Below are 15,735 nucleotides of genomic sequence, written 5' to 3'. Positions count from 1 at the left end.
CCTCTGACATTAGTGTTATGTTAATGAATCTATACGGTAAAGTACATGTAAGTATTTGTATAGAACACATTTCTTTTAAAATGTCTTATTAAAAAAAAATAACCATAATAAAGCCTTCCAGATCTCAGCCAATCAGGTTTCAAAAGATTATAACATGCATTGTGATGTCATTCCTTTCACAGCAATGATGCCACTGCCTTGTACTGATGTCATTTCATTCCACTCATTGCAGCATGGTTCACTATGACATCATAGAAGCATATATATATCATCATAGATAATAACACAATCATCATTTTAAAATTAAACATCGGGTGTATGTATTGCAGATGATAACAACGATTAGGCTATTGAATAGGTAAGAAATGAAATATTAGCGAAGTCTCCCTTTAAATACAGCACGCCACCAGGGTAATGATTTGAAAGCAGTTACCCATTCTCTTTCTCGGCTGTCACTGGCTTCCGCATTCAATGTTCTGGCCACACTTCGGTGTTGGAAGGTTGAGAAATCGGATGCTTGAGTTTATAGTGATGGGTTATCTATCGGGGGAGACATCAGCAGTAAAAATACTGACAAGGAGTAAAACTAAAAGGGGGCTTGGTTTCACACGTGTGATGTCACGAGTGTCCATTGTGATGCGTTAACTGGCGCAAACTGTGATTGGCTGAAACCTAAGATACAGGGGGTATCTGTCTTGCATGTGGCTTTTTCAGGGGCTCACAAAATGCTGTAATAAATGCAACTTTGAGTAATGTGTTTATTTTGTAGTTCTTTATTGAAACATTATTAAATCTATAGGTGCCGACCCATGGGGTACAATATGTGTTTTTTATGTTAGTGTGGATCCTTAGAAAATAAAGTTACGTTAGTAATTCACACATAAATTCAATATGGTATCATTCTTGGCAGGACAATTAGGCAAAGCGATGGTTTTGGCAGAGAACTCACTTTAACCGTCAATCAAATCACGTAAACATCAAGCATATTTTAGCCTCTTCTAAATCGTCAGTCGAAGAGCTGGTTCCTTATTCGTCCATCGATAAACAATATGTCCAGTTGTCATTTGAAATTGTACTTTTGGGGGGAAGAATAAAACAAAACAAAAATCAACACAGCGTTTGAGAGATTTCAATAAGAACCGCTCACAATCATTGCTCACATCATAAAAAAAAACTAAAAACAGAATTAACATTATTATTATTATTATTATTATTATTATTATTATTAACATTTGTTCTTTATCATTTGGTATGGCTTCTTGTCATAGGTTTTGCCATCTTGATTCATCATCATGTACAACGTGCAGTGATGAATAACAAACCACTGAAACTCCTCCACTCATTCCCTGTGGATTCTCAGAACGCCTGAGGCTGCCAGCACAGGCTTTGATCAGGTCATTATGAGCAATTTCTCAATTCTCCAATGAACTCCAGATTGGACTGTCTGATAGTGAAGTCCCATTGGGCTATTTGCTTCTTCATACACCCTTTCCGCTGGCAGAATATAGAGATGTGGTTTAGACAGAAGATAAGGCTTAATTGACCTCGATTAGCAATGAAAATAACATTTTTAGTCGAAAATCTACCTTCATTTGTTGCTTGTCTAAGAATACAATAAAAAGTGAAAAACCTTTATGGAAACCAGGGCCAGAGGACAGTTAGAAATTAAATGGAGAAAGGACAGACGGAGGGAAGGAGACTCTTCTTCACACAGAGAGTGGGGAGGGGATGGAATGGGTTACCTAGTCATGTTGCTGAAGGAGACTCTTCTTCACAGAGAGAGTGGTGAGGGGATGGAATGGGCTGCCTAGTCATGTTGCTGAAGGAGACTCTTCTTCACAGAGAGAGTGGTGAGGGGATGGAATGGGCTGCCTAGTCATGTTGCTGAAGGAGACTCTTCTTCACACAGAGAGTGGTGAGGGGATGGAATGGGTTATCTAGTCATGTTGCTGAAGGAGACTCTTCTTCACACAGAGAGAGGTGAGGGGATGGAATGGGCTGCCTATGTTGTTGAGGCAGAATCATTGGGATCCTTTAAGACCCGACTTGACCAGCAGCTTGAACCCGGACCAGCATTTACAGGCCGAATTGCCTTCTCTTGTTCTTAAATGTTCCTATATTCTTATGAGTGAGCCACTTCTTGCCAGTTGACTTACTACATATCTGGGTATGCCGACATAAAAGTCCCCTTTACTGTATTATTATTTATTTCTTAGCAGACAACCTTATCCAGGACGACTTACAATTGTTACAAGATATCACATTATTTTTACATACAATTACATTATTTTTTACACATTATTATAACATACAATTACCCATTTATACAGTTGGGTTTTTACTGGAGCAATCTAGGTAAAGTACCTTGCTCAAGGGTACAGCAGCAGTGTCCCCCACCTGGGATTGAACCCACGACCCTCCGGTCAAGAGTCCTAACCACTACTCCACACTGCTGCTCGACTGTATTACCGGTCAATGCGTTAGCCAAAATGTGACTTGATTTAGTTTTTTTTATGGTTTTACCAAATGAACTGAATGCTAGAAACTGAAAAACTTATCAGATGAAGTTCACAAACAAACATAGGCAGGGCTTATCTCCTGGGATGGAAGGGAGGGTCCCTACTGAAGCCACTGCAGAGTTCAGTCTCTCTATTACAGAGTCTGTGTGCTGCGCAGAAAGGAATACCTTTGCATCTGTCTGGGAATCCTAAGGCTGAGTGTTGAAAGAGCTTCAAGTAGTATTCCTTGTCCTAAAACCAACAAACGGAATAAAAGCAGGAAGGCTAAACTACAAGACAGGAAAGATTTGTGGAATAAACTGTACCGGAGATTGGAGCAGATCATTCTGATTACAAGATTCATTTCTGGATAGATTAAAAAAGGCGGAAAGGTGGGGGTTTCAGTAACTGTTATTAAAGAAAGAAAGAAAGAAAGAAAGAAAGAAAGAAAGAAAGAAAGAAAGAAAGAAGTAGCTCAGAGATTAGTTACAATGCTGGGCTGCAGTGTGGAAGGCAGTGGGTTGTTTGAGTAGCTCAGTAGTTAGAGACAGTGCTGGGCTGCTGTGGATGTAGTGGGTTTGAGTAGCTCAGTGGTTAGATAAAGCGTTGGGCTGCAGTGTGGAAGGCAGTGGGTTTGAGAAGCTCAGTATTTAAAGAAAGCGCTGGGCTGCAGTGTGGAAGGCAGTGGGTTTGAGAAGCTCAATATTTAAAGAAAGCGCTGGGCTACAGTGTGGAAGGCAGTGGGTTTGAGAAGCTCAATATTTAAAGAAAGCGCTGGGCTGCAGTGTGGAAGGCAGTGGGTTTGAGAAGCTCAGTATTTAAAGAAAGCGCTGGGCTGCAGTGTGGAAGGCAGTGGGTTTGAGAAGCTCAATATTTAAAGAAAGCGCTGGGCTGCAGTGTGGAAGGCAGTGGGTTTGAGAAGCTCAGTATTTAAAGAAAGCGCTGGGCTGCAGTGTGGAAGGCAGTGGGTTTGATAAACTCAGTGATAAACAATGAAACAAGGAGTTACGTGCTGGCCCTGCACAAAAGGAGGGGAGTCTTACGTATCAGAGTGTCCAAGCCCCTCCTACAAGGCGAGCCTTGATGAATCCTGGGACGTCCTTCTGAAAAACACCCCCCATCTCAGATTAAACACCCTGGACTTCTCCGACTTGTGGGACGACGAAGAACCAGGACTAGACAGCAACGAGGAAGGGGACGTGGCCTCAGAAGTGTCTGAGTCACCGATGGGTTGGGCTAACACTATGGCCCCGCCCCCTCCCCCCCTTCCCCCTCCCCCTCCCCCTCCCTGCCCAATAACAGCTGCCAAGGACTCTGGGGCCACACCCACAAAAGGGCGGACGCTACGCTTGCACTGGAGTGAACTGTGTGACTTGCCCACGCTGCCCAAGGTGAGCCGTTTCGGCAGCCAGACCATCTGGGCCACGCTGGAACCAGTTAACGTGGACACCAACCAACTGCAGTACCTCTTTGAGTCCAAATCGGGAGGGCTGGCAGCCTTTAAGGTGAGTGACACAGGTGGTAACTGGATCAGTGAGTGTCATAGTAGCATGACGAATACAGATACAGACAAATGGAGATTAAAGAACAGCTTGGCTTAGCTTGGGGTGCATCCACACTTGGTGAATTTGCTTATGCTATCCATTGGGAATACAGGGATGCTATGAAAACATCACTCATACACGTCCATATCCTCTGGTTAAATAATTGTGAGCAGCTATAAAGCTGTGTGATTGAGCCCTTGTTCATTTACCATTATATAACTGATGTAGACTCTAAATACTACTAGAAACTTGAATACAGCGACAAAGGGTTGTCATTGAATTTGCTAAGTTGCTTTTAGTATTTCTATATTTAGCACTATTAAGTGTTTTATAGTTAATAAACCATGTGGTATTGGTTTCAAAATTGCCTTTTATTTCAAGGACCCTCACCTTGCTGTTCCTCTCTCTCTCTCTCTCGCTCTCTCTCCCTATCTCTCTCTCTCTCCCTCTCTCTCCCCCCTCTCTCTCCCTCTCTCTCCCCCTCTCTCTCTCACACTCTCTCCCTCTCTCTCTCTCTTGCTCTCTCTTTCTTTCTCTCTCTCTCTCCATCTCTCTCTCTCTTGCTCTCTCCCTCTCTCTCCCTCTTTCTCTCCCTCTCTCTCCCTCTCTCTCCCTCTCTCTCCCTCTCTCTCTCTCTCTCTCTCTCTCTCTCTACCTCTCTCTCTCTCTCCCTCTCTGTTTCTCGCAGTGTAAAGCCTCCGCTGGGCAGAAACAGCTGAACGTGCTGGAACTGAAAAGGAGCAACATTATCAACATCCTCCTGAGCAGCCTGCCTCCTCCCCACATAATTAAAGAGGCCGTTGTCAATATGGACCAGAGTGTGCTGGACAGAGAGGATCTGCAGGTGAGAGAGAGCCTCACTCTTCATCTGCCCCTTCCGCTGTTCCCTGCTAACGTGGTTAATGTTCACTAAACACCACCTTGGAACCAGGTCATACCAAGAGGGCGGGGACGACGGGGAAATTTCTCTGGGGCCCAACACCTCGAAGGGGGGCCCTGATGAAGGGGGGACTTTTTTTTTTTTTTTAATATATATAAAATATTTTAAAACAACTAGCCCTGCACAAGACCCTTTGCGTTCCCACCACCACATTAAAAAGAAACCTCCTGTCCTGCACAGCGAGCCGATGTGCTTCTGTGGTGTAATGATTGTGTGTCCAGGCGCTGTCAAACACTTCCTTTCACACAATGATTTGAACTTTCGCATTTCATATTTTACTACACCAAAAAGCTGAAAAAAAGGCATAGCAATTTTATGTATTTTTTTAAAGACTTTTAAAAGAACCCTAAAGTTGCACAATATATACCACAGTTTGAATTATTCTATTATTAAGATCTATAATTTGCTCAAAACAACGTGGTGCAGCAGTTTGTCAGAAAAATTGTATCGTGTAAAATAAATAAAGTACTTTCTTCAGCTGGTGGTAAACACAATTAGAGAATGATCTGTTATATTACTTAAAACACAAATATATTTATCAATACAGGCTATTAGTTAAGAGCAGACATGAGTGGTTTATTTTTGGCACGGGATAAATAAATTGTAGTTTATGCTAAAAACGTATGTTATTTGATGTTAAGTAAGCTTCCAATTAATAATGACTATTACACGTGGAGTTTGTACAAAAAATATATTTATTCACTTACCTAAAAAAAAAGTTTGAATGCTGTAAATAACTTAAACATAAGTACTTTGAGAAAGAGTAAACTATCCTGCTGCAGATTTTAATTGAGATATTGAAACTTCTGTGCGCCGTTGACAGTTTCCTTCAAACCCATTATCAGATGTGTGACCCTGCTCTGTGCTGTCCCTGCAGAAGCTGGTGTCTCTCATCCCCTCCGAGGAGGAGCTGCTGCTAATCAAAGAGGCCCAGAAGAAGAACCCCTCCCTGACGCTGGGCTCAGCCGAGCAGAGTCTCCTCATCCTGGGCTCTGTGCCGCACCTGAGTGCCAGGCTTGAGCTGTGGGCCTTCATGCTGGACTACGAGAACCAGGAGAGAGTGAGTGAGCCTCTCTGTGATGTGAGCAGTGTGTGTGTGTGTGTGTGTGTGTCAGTGTGTCGGGGTGTCAGTGTGTCAGTGTGTCGGGGTGTCAGTGTGTCAGTGTGTCAGTGGGTCGGGGTGTCAGTGTGTCAGTGTGTCGGGGTGTCAGTGTGTCAGTGGTTCGGGGTGTCAGTGTGTCGGGGTGTCAGTGTGTCGGGGTGTCAGTGTGTCAGTGTGTCGGGGTGTCAGTGTATCAGTGGTTCGGGGTGTCAGTGTGTCGGGGTGTCAGTGTGTCGGGGTGTCAGTGTGTCAGTGTGTCGGGGTGTTGTGTGTCAGGGTGTCAGTGTGTCAGTGTGTCAGTGTGTCAGTGTGTCGGGGTGTCAGTGTGTCGGGGTGTCAGTGTGTCAGTGTGTCAGTGTGTCGGTGTGTCGGGGTGTCAGTGTGTCAGTGTGTCAGTGTGTCAGTGTGTCAGTGTGTCAGTGGTTCGGGGTGTCAGTGTGTCGGGGTGTCAGTGTGTCGGGGTGTCAGTGTGTCGGGATGTCAGTGTGTCAGTGTGACGGGGTGTCAGTGTGACAGTGTGTCGGGATGTCAGTGTGTCAGTGTGTCGGGGTGTCAGTGTGTCAGTGTGTCGGGGTGTCAGTGTGTCAGTGTGTCAGTGTGTCAGTGTGTCAGTGTGTCGGGGTGTCAGTGTGTCAGTGTGTCAGGGTGTCAGTGTGTCAGTGTGTCAGTGTGTCAGTGTGTCAGTGTGTCGGGGTGTTGTGTGTCAGTGTGTCAGTGTGTCGGGGTGTCAGTGTGTCAGTGTGTCGGGGTGTCAGTGTGTCGGGGTGTCGGGGTGTCAGTGTGTCAGTGTGTCAGTGTGTCAGTGGTTCGGGGTGTCAGTGTGTCGGGGTGTCAGTGTGTCGGGGTGTCAGTGTGTCGGGATGTCAGTGTGTCAGTGTGACGGGGTGTCAGTGTGACAGTGTGTCGGGATGTCAGTGTGTCAGTGTGTCGGGGTGTCAGTGTGTCAGTGTGTCGGGGTGTCAGTGTGTCAGTGTGTCAGTGTGTCAGTGTGTCAGTGTGTCGGGGTGTCAGTGTGTCAGTGTGTCAGGGTGTCAGTGTGTCAGTGTGTCAGTGTGTCAGTGTGTCAGTGTGTCGGGGTGTTGTGTGTCAGTGTGTCAGTGTGTCGGGGTGTCAGTGTGTCAGTGTGTCGGGGTGTCAGTGTGTCGGGGTGTCGGGGTGTCAGTGTGTCAGTGTGTCGGGGTGTCAGTGTGTCAGTGTGTCAGTGTGTCGGGGTGTCAGTGTGTCAGTGTGTCGGGGTGTTGTGTGTCAGTGTGTCAGTGTGTCAGTGTGTCGGGGTGTCAGTGTGTCAGTGTGTCGGGGTGTCAGTGTGTCGGGGTGTCGGGGTGTCAGTGTGTCAGTGTGTCAGTGTGTCAGTGTGTCGGGGTGTCAGTGTGTCAGTGTGTCGGGGTGTCAGTGTGTCGGGGTGTCAGTGTGTCAGTGTGTCAGTGTGTCAGTGTGTCGGGGTGTCAGTGTGTCAGTGTGTCGGGGTGTCAGTGTGTCGGGGTGTCAGTGTGTCAGTGTGTCGGGGTGTCAGTGTGTCGGGGTGTCAGTGTGTCAGTGTGTCGGGGTGTCAGTGTGTCGGGGTGTCAGTGTGTCAGTGTGTCAGTGTGTCAGTGTGTCGGGGTGTCAGTGTGTCAGTGTGTCGGGGTGTCAGTGTGTCGGGGTGTCAGTGTGTCAGTGTGTCGGGGTGTCAGTGTGTCGGGGTGTCAGTGTGTCAGTGTGTCGGGGTGTCAGTGTGTCGGGGTGTCAGTGTGTCGGGGTGTCAGTGTGTCAGTGTGTCAGTGTGTCGGGGTGTCAGTGTGTCAGTGTGTCGGGGTGTTGTGTGTCAGTATGTCGGGGTGTCAGTGTGTCAGTGTGTCAGTGTGTCGGGGTGTCAGTGTGTCAGTGTGTCGGGGTGTCAGTGTGTCAGTGTGTCGGGGTGTCAGTGTGTCAGTGTGTCAGTGTGTCGGGGTGTCAGTGTGTCAGTGTGTCGGGGTGTTGTGTGTCAGTGTGTCGGGGTGTCAGTGTGTCAGTGTGTCAGTGTGTCGGGGTGTCAGTGTGTCAGTGTGTCGGGGTGTCAGTGTGTCAGTGTGTCGGGGTGTCAGTGTGTCAGTGTGTCAGTGTGTCGGGGTGTCAGTGTGTCAGTGTGTCGGGGTGTTGTGTGTCAGTGTGTCGGGGTGTCAGTGTGTCAGTGTGTCAGTGTGTCGGGGTGTCAGTGTGTCAGTGTGTCGGGGTGTCAGTGTGTCTGTGTGTCGGGGTGTCAGTGTGTCAGTGTGTCAGTGTGTCGGGGTGTCAGTGTGTCAGTGTGTCAGTGTGTCGGGGTGTTGTGTGTCAGTGTGTCGGGGTGTCAGTGTGTCAGTGTGTCAGTGTGTCGGGGTGTTGTGTGTCAGTGTGTCAGTGTGTCGGGGTGTCAGTGTGTCAGTGTGTCAGTGTGTCGGGGTGTTGTGTGCCAGTGTGTCGGGGTGTCAGTGTGTCGGGGTGTCAGTGTGTCGGGGTGTCGGGGTGTCAGTGTGTCGGGGTGTCAGTGTGTCAGTGTGTCAGTGTGTCGGGGTGTCAGTGTGTCAGTGTGTCAGTGTGTCGGGGTGTTGTGTGTCAGTGTGTCGGGGTGTCAGTGTGTCTGTGTGTCAGTGTGTCGGGGTGTTGTGTGTCAGTGTGTCAGTGTGTCGGGGTGTCAGTGTGTCAGTGTGTCGGGGTGTCAGTGTGTCAGTGTGTCAGTGTGTCAGTGTGTCGGGGTGTCAGTGTGTCAGTGTGTCAGTGTGTCAGTGTGTCAGTGTGTCAGTGTGTCGGGGTGTCAGTGTGTCAGTGTGTCAGTGTGTCAGTGTGTCGAGGTGTCAGTGTGTCGGTGTGTCGGGGTGTCAGTGTGTCAGTGTGTCGGGGTGTCAGTGTGTCAGTGTGTCAGTGTGTCGGGGTGTTGTGTGTCAGTGTGTCGGGGTGTCAGTGTGTCGGGGTGTCAGTGTGTCGGGGTGTCGGGGTGTCAGTGTGTCGGGGTGTCAGTGTGTCAGTGTGTCAGTGTGTCGGGGTGTCAGTGTGTCAGTGTGTCAGTGTGTCGGGGTGTTGTGTGTCAGTGTGTCGGGGTGTCAGTGTGTCTGTGTGTCAGTGTGTCGGGGTGTTGTGTGTCAGTGTGTCAGTGTGTCGGGGTGTCAGTGTGTCAGTGTGTCGGGGTGTCAGTGTGTCAGTGTGTCAGTGTGTCAGTGTGTCGGGGTGTCAGTGTGTCAGTGTGTCAGTGTGTCAGTGTGTCAGTGTGTCGGGGTGTCAGTGTGTCAGTGTGTCAGTGTGTCAGTGTGTCGAGGTGTCAGTGTGTCGGTGTGTCGGGGTGTCAGTGTGTCAGTGTGTCGGGGTGTCAGTGTGTCAGTGTGTCAGTGTGTCGGGGTGTTGTGTGTCAGTGTGTCGGGGTGTCAGTGTGTCAGTGTGTCAGTGTGTCGGGGTGTTGTGTGTCAGTGTGTCAGTGTGTCGGGGTGTCAGTGTGTCAGTGTGTCGGGGTGTCAGTGTGTCAGTGTGTCAGTGTGTCAGTGTGTCGGGGTGTCAGTGTGTCAGTGTGTCGGGGTGTCAGTGTGTCAGGGTGTCAGTGTGTCGGGGTGTCAGTGTGTCAGTGTGTCGGGGTGTCAGTGTGTCAGTGTGTCAGTGTGTCGGGGTGTTGTGTGTCAGTGTGTCGGGGTGTCAGTGTGTCAGTGTGTCAGTGTGTTGTGGTGTTGTGTGTCAGTGTGTCGGGGTGTCAGTGTGTCGGGGTGTCAGTGTGTCGGGGTGTCAGTGTGTCAGGGTGTCAGTGTGTCGGGGTGTTGTGTGTCAGTGTGTCGGGGTGTCAGTGTGTCAGTGTGTCAGTGTGTTGTGGTGTTGTGTGTCAGTGTGTCGGGGTGTCAGTGTGTCGGGGTGTCAGTGTGTCAGTGTGTCAGTGTGTCGGGGTGTCAGTGTGTCGGGGTGTCGGGGTGTCAGTGTGTCGGGGTGTCAGTGTGTCGGGGTGTCAGTGTGTCAGTGTGTCAGTGTGTCAGTGTGTCAGTGTGTCAGTGTGTCGGGGTGTCAGTGTGTCAGTGTGTCGGGGTGTCAGTGTGTCAGTGTGTCAGTGTGTCGGGGTGTCAGTGTGTCAGTGTGTCAGTGTGTCAGTGTGTCAGTGTGTCGGGGTGTCAGTGTGTCAGTGTGTCAGTGTGTCGGGGTGTCAGTGTGTCGGGGTGTCAGTGTGTCGGGGTGTCAGTGTGTCAGTGTGTCAGTGTGTCAGTGTGTCAGTGTGTCAGTGTGTCGGGGTGTCAGTGTGTCAGTGTGTCAGTGTGTCGGGGTGTCAGTGTGTCAGTGTGTCAGTGTGTCGGGGTGTAATATTTGTATCATAAAGCACGGATATCCATGGAGTCAATTTGAAAGAGATCAAAAGACTGACAAAACTTTACAATGTTTGATATTTATATCTTTGTAACAATTGTTGACTCCCCTTCATCCCGAATGGTTTCTGTCCAATAATCGAGGTTGTCGTTCTCTTATTACACATGGTGAGCCAACCACACACACTTCCTCTGTTGGAAAGGGGGCTGTGCTCTCTGACCTTATGGTCCGCCACGTGCTACATGCAGCAGGGCGCATCCATCGTGTCTTTTAAAAAAGCTCTGTTATTGTCTGTCTGTCTGTCTGTCTGTCTGTCTGTCTGTCTGTGTGTCTGTGTGTCTGTCTGTCTGTCTGTCTGTCTGTCTGTCTGTCTGTCTGTCTGTCTGTCTTCATTCTTTTCAGGAGATTGCTGAGCCACTGTTTAATTTGAAGCTCGCCATGGAGCAGTTGGTTGGAAACAAGACATTCCGCTGTATCCTAGCAACAGTGCTGGCCATTGGGAACTTCCTTAATGGCTGCAAAGTGAGTTTACCTGGCTTTTAAGATTGTAGGGCACACTGTTTATAGTTTAAGTATGCATGTATTTGCTATGTAACTACTGTGTAAATGCACAGTAGGTAGAGACACTTAATGGAAAGTATAACCTATTTTTTAACGTGCTTCCTATTAATTTTGATATTTGAATCACTCTTAATTCTAAATCAGTTCAGGGGTGGCTATGGGTGTAGCTGGTGAAGATTGACGCAGAATCAGTCATATCAACTGGGCAATACGTTTCTAAACAGTTTCTCAGGAGCGTTCGCCAGGCAGATAAAAAAAAATGCAGATTACGCTCCCTCCTGGAGCAGTGACTGGATCCCATTTGTTCTAGGCTGGAGAAATGCGATTCTTTTAACTTTTCCTCATGGCTCATGTCATTAAGTCCTGGGATCAGCCTAGTTGTCTTTCTCTGTTATATGCACCTTGACCTGGCGTTTCAATGAAATTATAAAACAAGCAGTTGGGCCGGTCTCGGCTGTGCAAAGCTCTGTACTGAGTGAGTGAGCTGTTGTTGCTGTTCAGGCGAAGGGGTTTGAGCTGGGTTACCTGGAGAAGCTGCCTGAGGTGAGAGACACTGTATCCAGACAGCCCCTGCTCCACCACACCTGCACCATCCTACTAGAGAGCTTCCCCGAGACCACAGACCTGCACTCAGAGATACCAGCCCTCACCAAGTCTGCCAGGGTAAATCCTGTCTGCCTGTCTGCCCGGGCTAACCTGTCTCTGTGTGTGTCTGTCTCGGCAGCCTGTCTGTCTGCTAGGCTAGCCTGCCTGTATGTGTGTGTGCTTATGTCAATTGGTTTACTGTCCATTTGTCTGCTGCGCTAACCTGTCTGTCTGTCTGTCTGTCTGTCTATGGCTTGCAGAAATAATTCCACATGGGGATATTCACTCTTGTGGTTTATAATGTCACAGAACCCCTTGATAGAATGTGTTGCTATTATTACTATATATTTATATATACATGAGAAATTATAGGCTAATTGTAGGATCTGTCAGCCAATCACATTTCGTCTGCATTATGCCAAAACACATCACAAAAACAAAAAACATCAACTGTATCATATTGAGTTCCTTTTTAAAGCAGTCAGCTGCTTTTTAAAAAAAAAACTTCTCGTAATTCCCTTCCATTGCAAAGTCAATTCAACCTTGTGACATCACAATTGGTCATGTATCTTTGCCACGCCCTCAACCTTCTGTCTTGTTTCATTGAAAATTGCAATGGACTAAATAAAGGTTGGTTTCCAGCCTGGACCTATGACCTCTAACCCTCTTATCCAGTATCCTAACCCTAATCCTGACCTCCCTCCCCTTTTAGGTGGATTTCTCTCAGCTGCATTCAAACCTGGAGCAGCTGGAGGCCCGCTGCAAGGCGTCGTGGGAACATCTGAAGGTGATTGGCCGACGGGAGGGCGGGGGCAGGCTGAAGAGCCAATTAGGTTCCTTCATGAAAGACTCGACTCAGCGTGTGAGCATTCTGAGAGCAGTCTACCGAAGAGTCATCAACAGGTACTGATTGCATCCCTCCTAATTCTTCTTTGTTCCAGGCTAAATAGATTCAGTTCCTTCAGTCTGTGTAGCCCAGTCCTTTAAGTCCTGGGTTTAGTCTGGTTTCTCTTTGTTGGACTCTCTCCAAGGCCACAATGTCCCTTTGGTGCTGTGGACCTGAATTGGACACGGTCTCACCAGTGCTTTATACAACCTCATCATGACCTCCTTTGATTTGTACTCTACACTTTTAGTTATATACCCAAGCATTCTGTTTGTCTTTTTCATTGCTCCTCTGCAATGAGATTACTACAACACCAAGGTCTTTCTCTTGCGGGGGGGGGGTTCTAGTTCTATAACACCCATTTGGTATTTGGCTCTTACAGTTTTGTGACCGCAATCCTAAATTAAAATCTATTTGCCTTTTGTTTCCGTCTTTCAGGTTCCACTCATTCCTGCTCTTTCTGGGGTACCCCCGCTCTGCAGTCAGAGAGATGAACGTCGGGCGCTTCTGTAAGACTGTCAGTGACTTCGCCCTAGAGTACAGGACATCCAGAGCTCACATCCTGCAACGCAAAGAAAGGCACAGGGAGAGAGAGGTAAGAGGCATTGGAGAGAGGTAAGAGGGAGGGGGAGAGGTAAGAGGGAGGGGGGAGAGAGAGAGAGGAGGGAGGGAGGGGGAGAGAGAGAGAGGGAGAAGAGGGATGGAGGGGGAGAGAGGGGAGAAGGAGGTAATAGGGAGGGGAGAGAGGTAAGAGGAGGGATAGAGGGGAAGGAGGGAAGGGGAGAGAGGGGAGAGAGAGGTAATAGGGAGAGGAGAGAGAGGGGAGAGGGAGGGAAGAGAGAGGTAATGGGGGAGAGAGGGGTAGGAGGGAGGGGAGAGAGGTAAGAGGAGAGAGAGGGGAAGGAGGGAGGGGGAGAGAAAGGTAATTGGGCAAGGAGAGAGAGTGGAGAGGGAGGGAAGAGAGAGGTAAGGGGGAGAGGGGGGTAGGAGGGAGGGGAGAGAGGGGTTGGTGGGAAGGGAGCAAGAGACAAGAGGTAGAGGAGAGAGGTGAGTGGGAGGGGGGGGGTAACAAGAGGCAGGGAGTCAGTGACAGCGAGTTTCTGGCTGGGATTTTGGAACTCAAGCTGTGTGTGTCGGACAGGCCTGCAATGGAAGTGCGAGTGCGATTGTGAGCCCCTCGACTCCTGACGGGGGGGACCCCGCGCTGCGACAGCACCAGAACATGAAGGAGGTCCTCAGCACCCCCGAAATGAGCCGGCGCCTCGACCTGTCCCTGCCACGCCCCCGGCACAAGAACAGGGAGAGCAGAGGAACCGGCCCAGGCAAGCTGAAAACACAGTGAGGTAAACTCTCTTCAGACATTAGCCACAATCTTACTGTGTACAGCGCAGCTTACAGTAATTGCATCTAACAAAATAGCTCCATGCATTTTCCCCACCAGTCTATTCATTATCTAGGCATTATTATTATTTGTTTATTTAGCAGACGCCTTTATCCAAGGCGACTTACAGAGACTAGGGTGTGTGAACTATGCATCAGCTGCAGAGTCACTTACAACTACGTCTCACCCGAAAGACGGAGCACAAGGAGGTTAAGTGACTTGCTTAGGGTCACACAATGAGTCAGTGGCTGAGGTGGGATTTGAACCAGGGACCTCCTGGTTACAAGCCCATTTCTTTAACCACTGGACCACACAGCCTCCTTTCAAATGTGCAGTTTTGAAAGAAACACAAGTTTTAGCATACACGCTTCTTAACCACACTGCAAAAGAGCCAGGCTCGTCTACGTTAGTAGTCAAATCCTCCTTCTACCACCTCCGAAACATCTCAAAGGTCCGTCCCTACCTTTCCCTCCCGGATGCATTAATCCCCTCTCGACTCCACTACTGCAACTCTCTTTATGGTGGTCTCCCGTGACGCGCCATAAACAGACTGCAGCTGGTTCAAAATGCCGCTGCTAGGATCCTTACCAGATGTAAAAAACATGATCACACTACCCCCTGTCTTGCCCAGCTGCACTGGCTACCTGTAAAGTTCAGGATTACTTTCAAAATTCTCCTGCTTGCCTACAAGGCCCTTCATCACACAGGTCCAGAATATCTCTCCAACCTGCTGACCCGCTATGTCCCTGCCTGCAAGCTGAGGTCCTCTGACTCTGGCTTGCTTGTCATACCCAAGCAAAAGTGCCCCACACTCGGAGAGAACGCTCGTTTAGCTTCATGACTCCGACTCTCTGGAACTCTCTCCCAGCTTTGGTGTGTGATGCTCGCACCGTCGCTCGCTTCAAATCAACTCTCAAGACCCGCTCGTTCTCTCTTGCTTTCAATGCTCTCTAAGCCTGATATCTGTTATTAGCTGTTGTCTAAATTGCTATTTCAGGTTTTTCACTCCATCTTATTCATATGATTCTGTGTGACACGCGCATTCACAATGTTTAGAATTCTAGCCTTGTATTTAATATATTTACTGTTTACTGTTTGTATTTAATGTACTATGTCCTGTATTTCACTGTATTTAATGTATTTGCATTGTTCCTCACTATCTTGTAAAGTGCTTTGTGATGGTGGTCCACTATGAAAGGCTCTATATAAAATAAAGATTGATTGATTGATAGAGCTTTTAACAGCACTGCCTGCTAGAAGAGCAGTACTAGCTTATTGTGGAGGTGACAGCTCTTTTCTTCTGTTCCCAGCCTGTGTTCCCATGAAACTGCAGCGGCTTACGCGAGAGAAACGAGACTGGGGAGGAAGAACCCGGGGGAAGTTTTTAGCTGTGACACAGAGCTGTTGACACACTTCGTGTCATTTAAAAAATAAGAATAATTCAGACAAAAAAAAAAAAAATGGATTCCAGTATTAATCTATTAATTACATTATTATTATTATTATTATTATTATTATTATTATTATTATTATTATTATTATTTTAGAACACATTTTCTTTTCAAAACCTATACATTTAAAGTTGTATATTTATACCTAAGTGATTTTGAAGATGGGTCAAAGGATTGGGCCTTAGGATCTAAATAAAAGGAGATATTTTCAAGGAGCAACTGCAGGAAAGCTACTAAACACCTGTAAACACGCAGTTTGTAAGTGATCCACCAAAGTAGACAATGTAGAGAAAACTAATAACTAAGTGATCCTCAAATTTACAGTAAAACTGGTGATGGAGTCTTCTTAATTCAAGATGCAGATTATACTGTATTTAAATATTGGTTTTGCACTGTAACCTGTATTGCCCTGTATATGCCAAATAAACTAATAATACAATAACCAATGTTGTTTTTTTTTTCTTGTTTGTTTGTTTGTTTTTTGTAAATGTAGCCTAATAATTGAGGTCAGATTAATCATT

The 15,735-nt window shown here is 47.6% G+C and overlaps 1 protein-coding gene across 1 annotated transcript; it reads left to right on the top strand.

Annotated features, from left to right (window-relative positions):
- The first annotated feature begins 2,650 nt into the window (after positions 1-2,650).
- On the top strand, positions 2,651-15,650 carry LOC117398861 (FH1/FH2 domain-containing protein 3-like). Its single transcript, XM_059012408.1, has 9 exons — positions 2,651-4,003; positions 4,731-4,886; positions 5,860-6,042; positions 10,753-10,872; positions 11,413-11,574; positions 12,209-12,399; positions 12,821-12,977; positions 13,524-13,725; positions 15,074-15,650. Exons 1-8 carry the CDS (start codon positions 3,491-3,493, stop codon positions 13,722-13,724), a joined length of 1,683 nt encoding a protein of 560 aa, XP_058868391.1. The 5' UTR covers positions 2,651-3,490; the 3' UTR covers position 13,725; positions 15,074-15,650.
- The last annotated feature ends 85 nt before the right edge of the window (positions 15,651-15,735 follow it).

This window comes from Acipenser ruthenus, chromosome 44, assembly GCF_902713425.1.
Source record: "Acipenser ruthenus chromosome 44, fAciRut3.2 maternal haplotype, whole genome shotgun sequence".
NCBI classification, from domain to species: Eukaryota; Metazoa; Chordata; class Actinopteri; order Acipenseriformes; family Acipenseridae; genus Acipenser; species Acipenser ruthenus.
The sequence above is the reverse complement of the archived record's forward strand: the minus strand, read 5'-3'. Positions and strand labels throughout refer to the sequence as shown.

Excerpts from the sequence above, each read along its gene's own strand:
- LOC117398861 (XM_059012408.1), top strand. The coding sequence starts at position 3,491 with ATGAAACAAGGAGTTACGTGCTGGCCCTGCACAAAAGGAGGGGAGTCT. Across the intron at positions 12,400-12,820 it reads TACCGAAGAGTCATCAACAG|GTTCCACTCATTCCTGCTCT; the intron begins GTACTGATTGCA and ends TCCGTCTTTCAG. Across the intron at positions 12,978-13,523 it reads AAAGGCACAGGGAGAGAGAG|GCCTGCAATGGAAGTGCGAG; the intron begins GTAAGAGGCATT and ends TGTGTCGGACAG.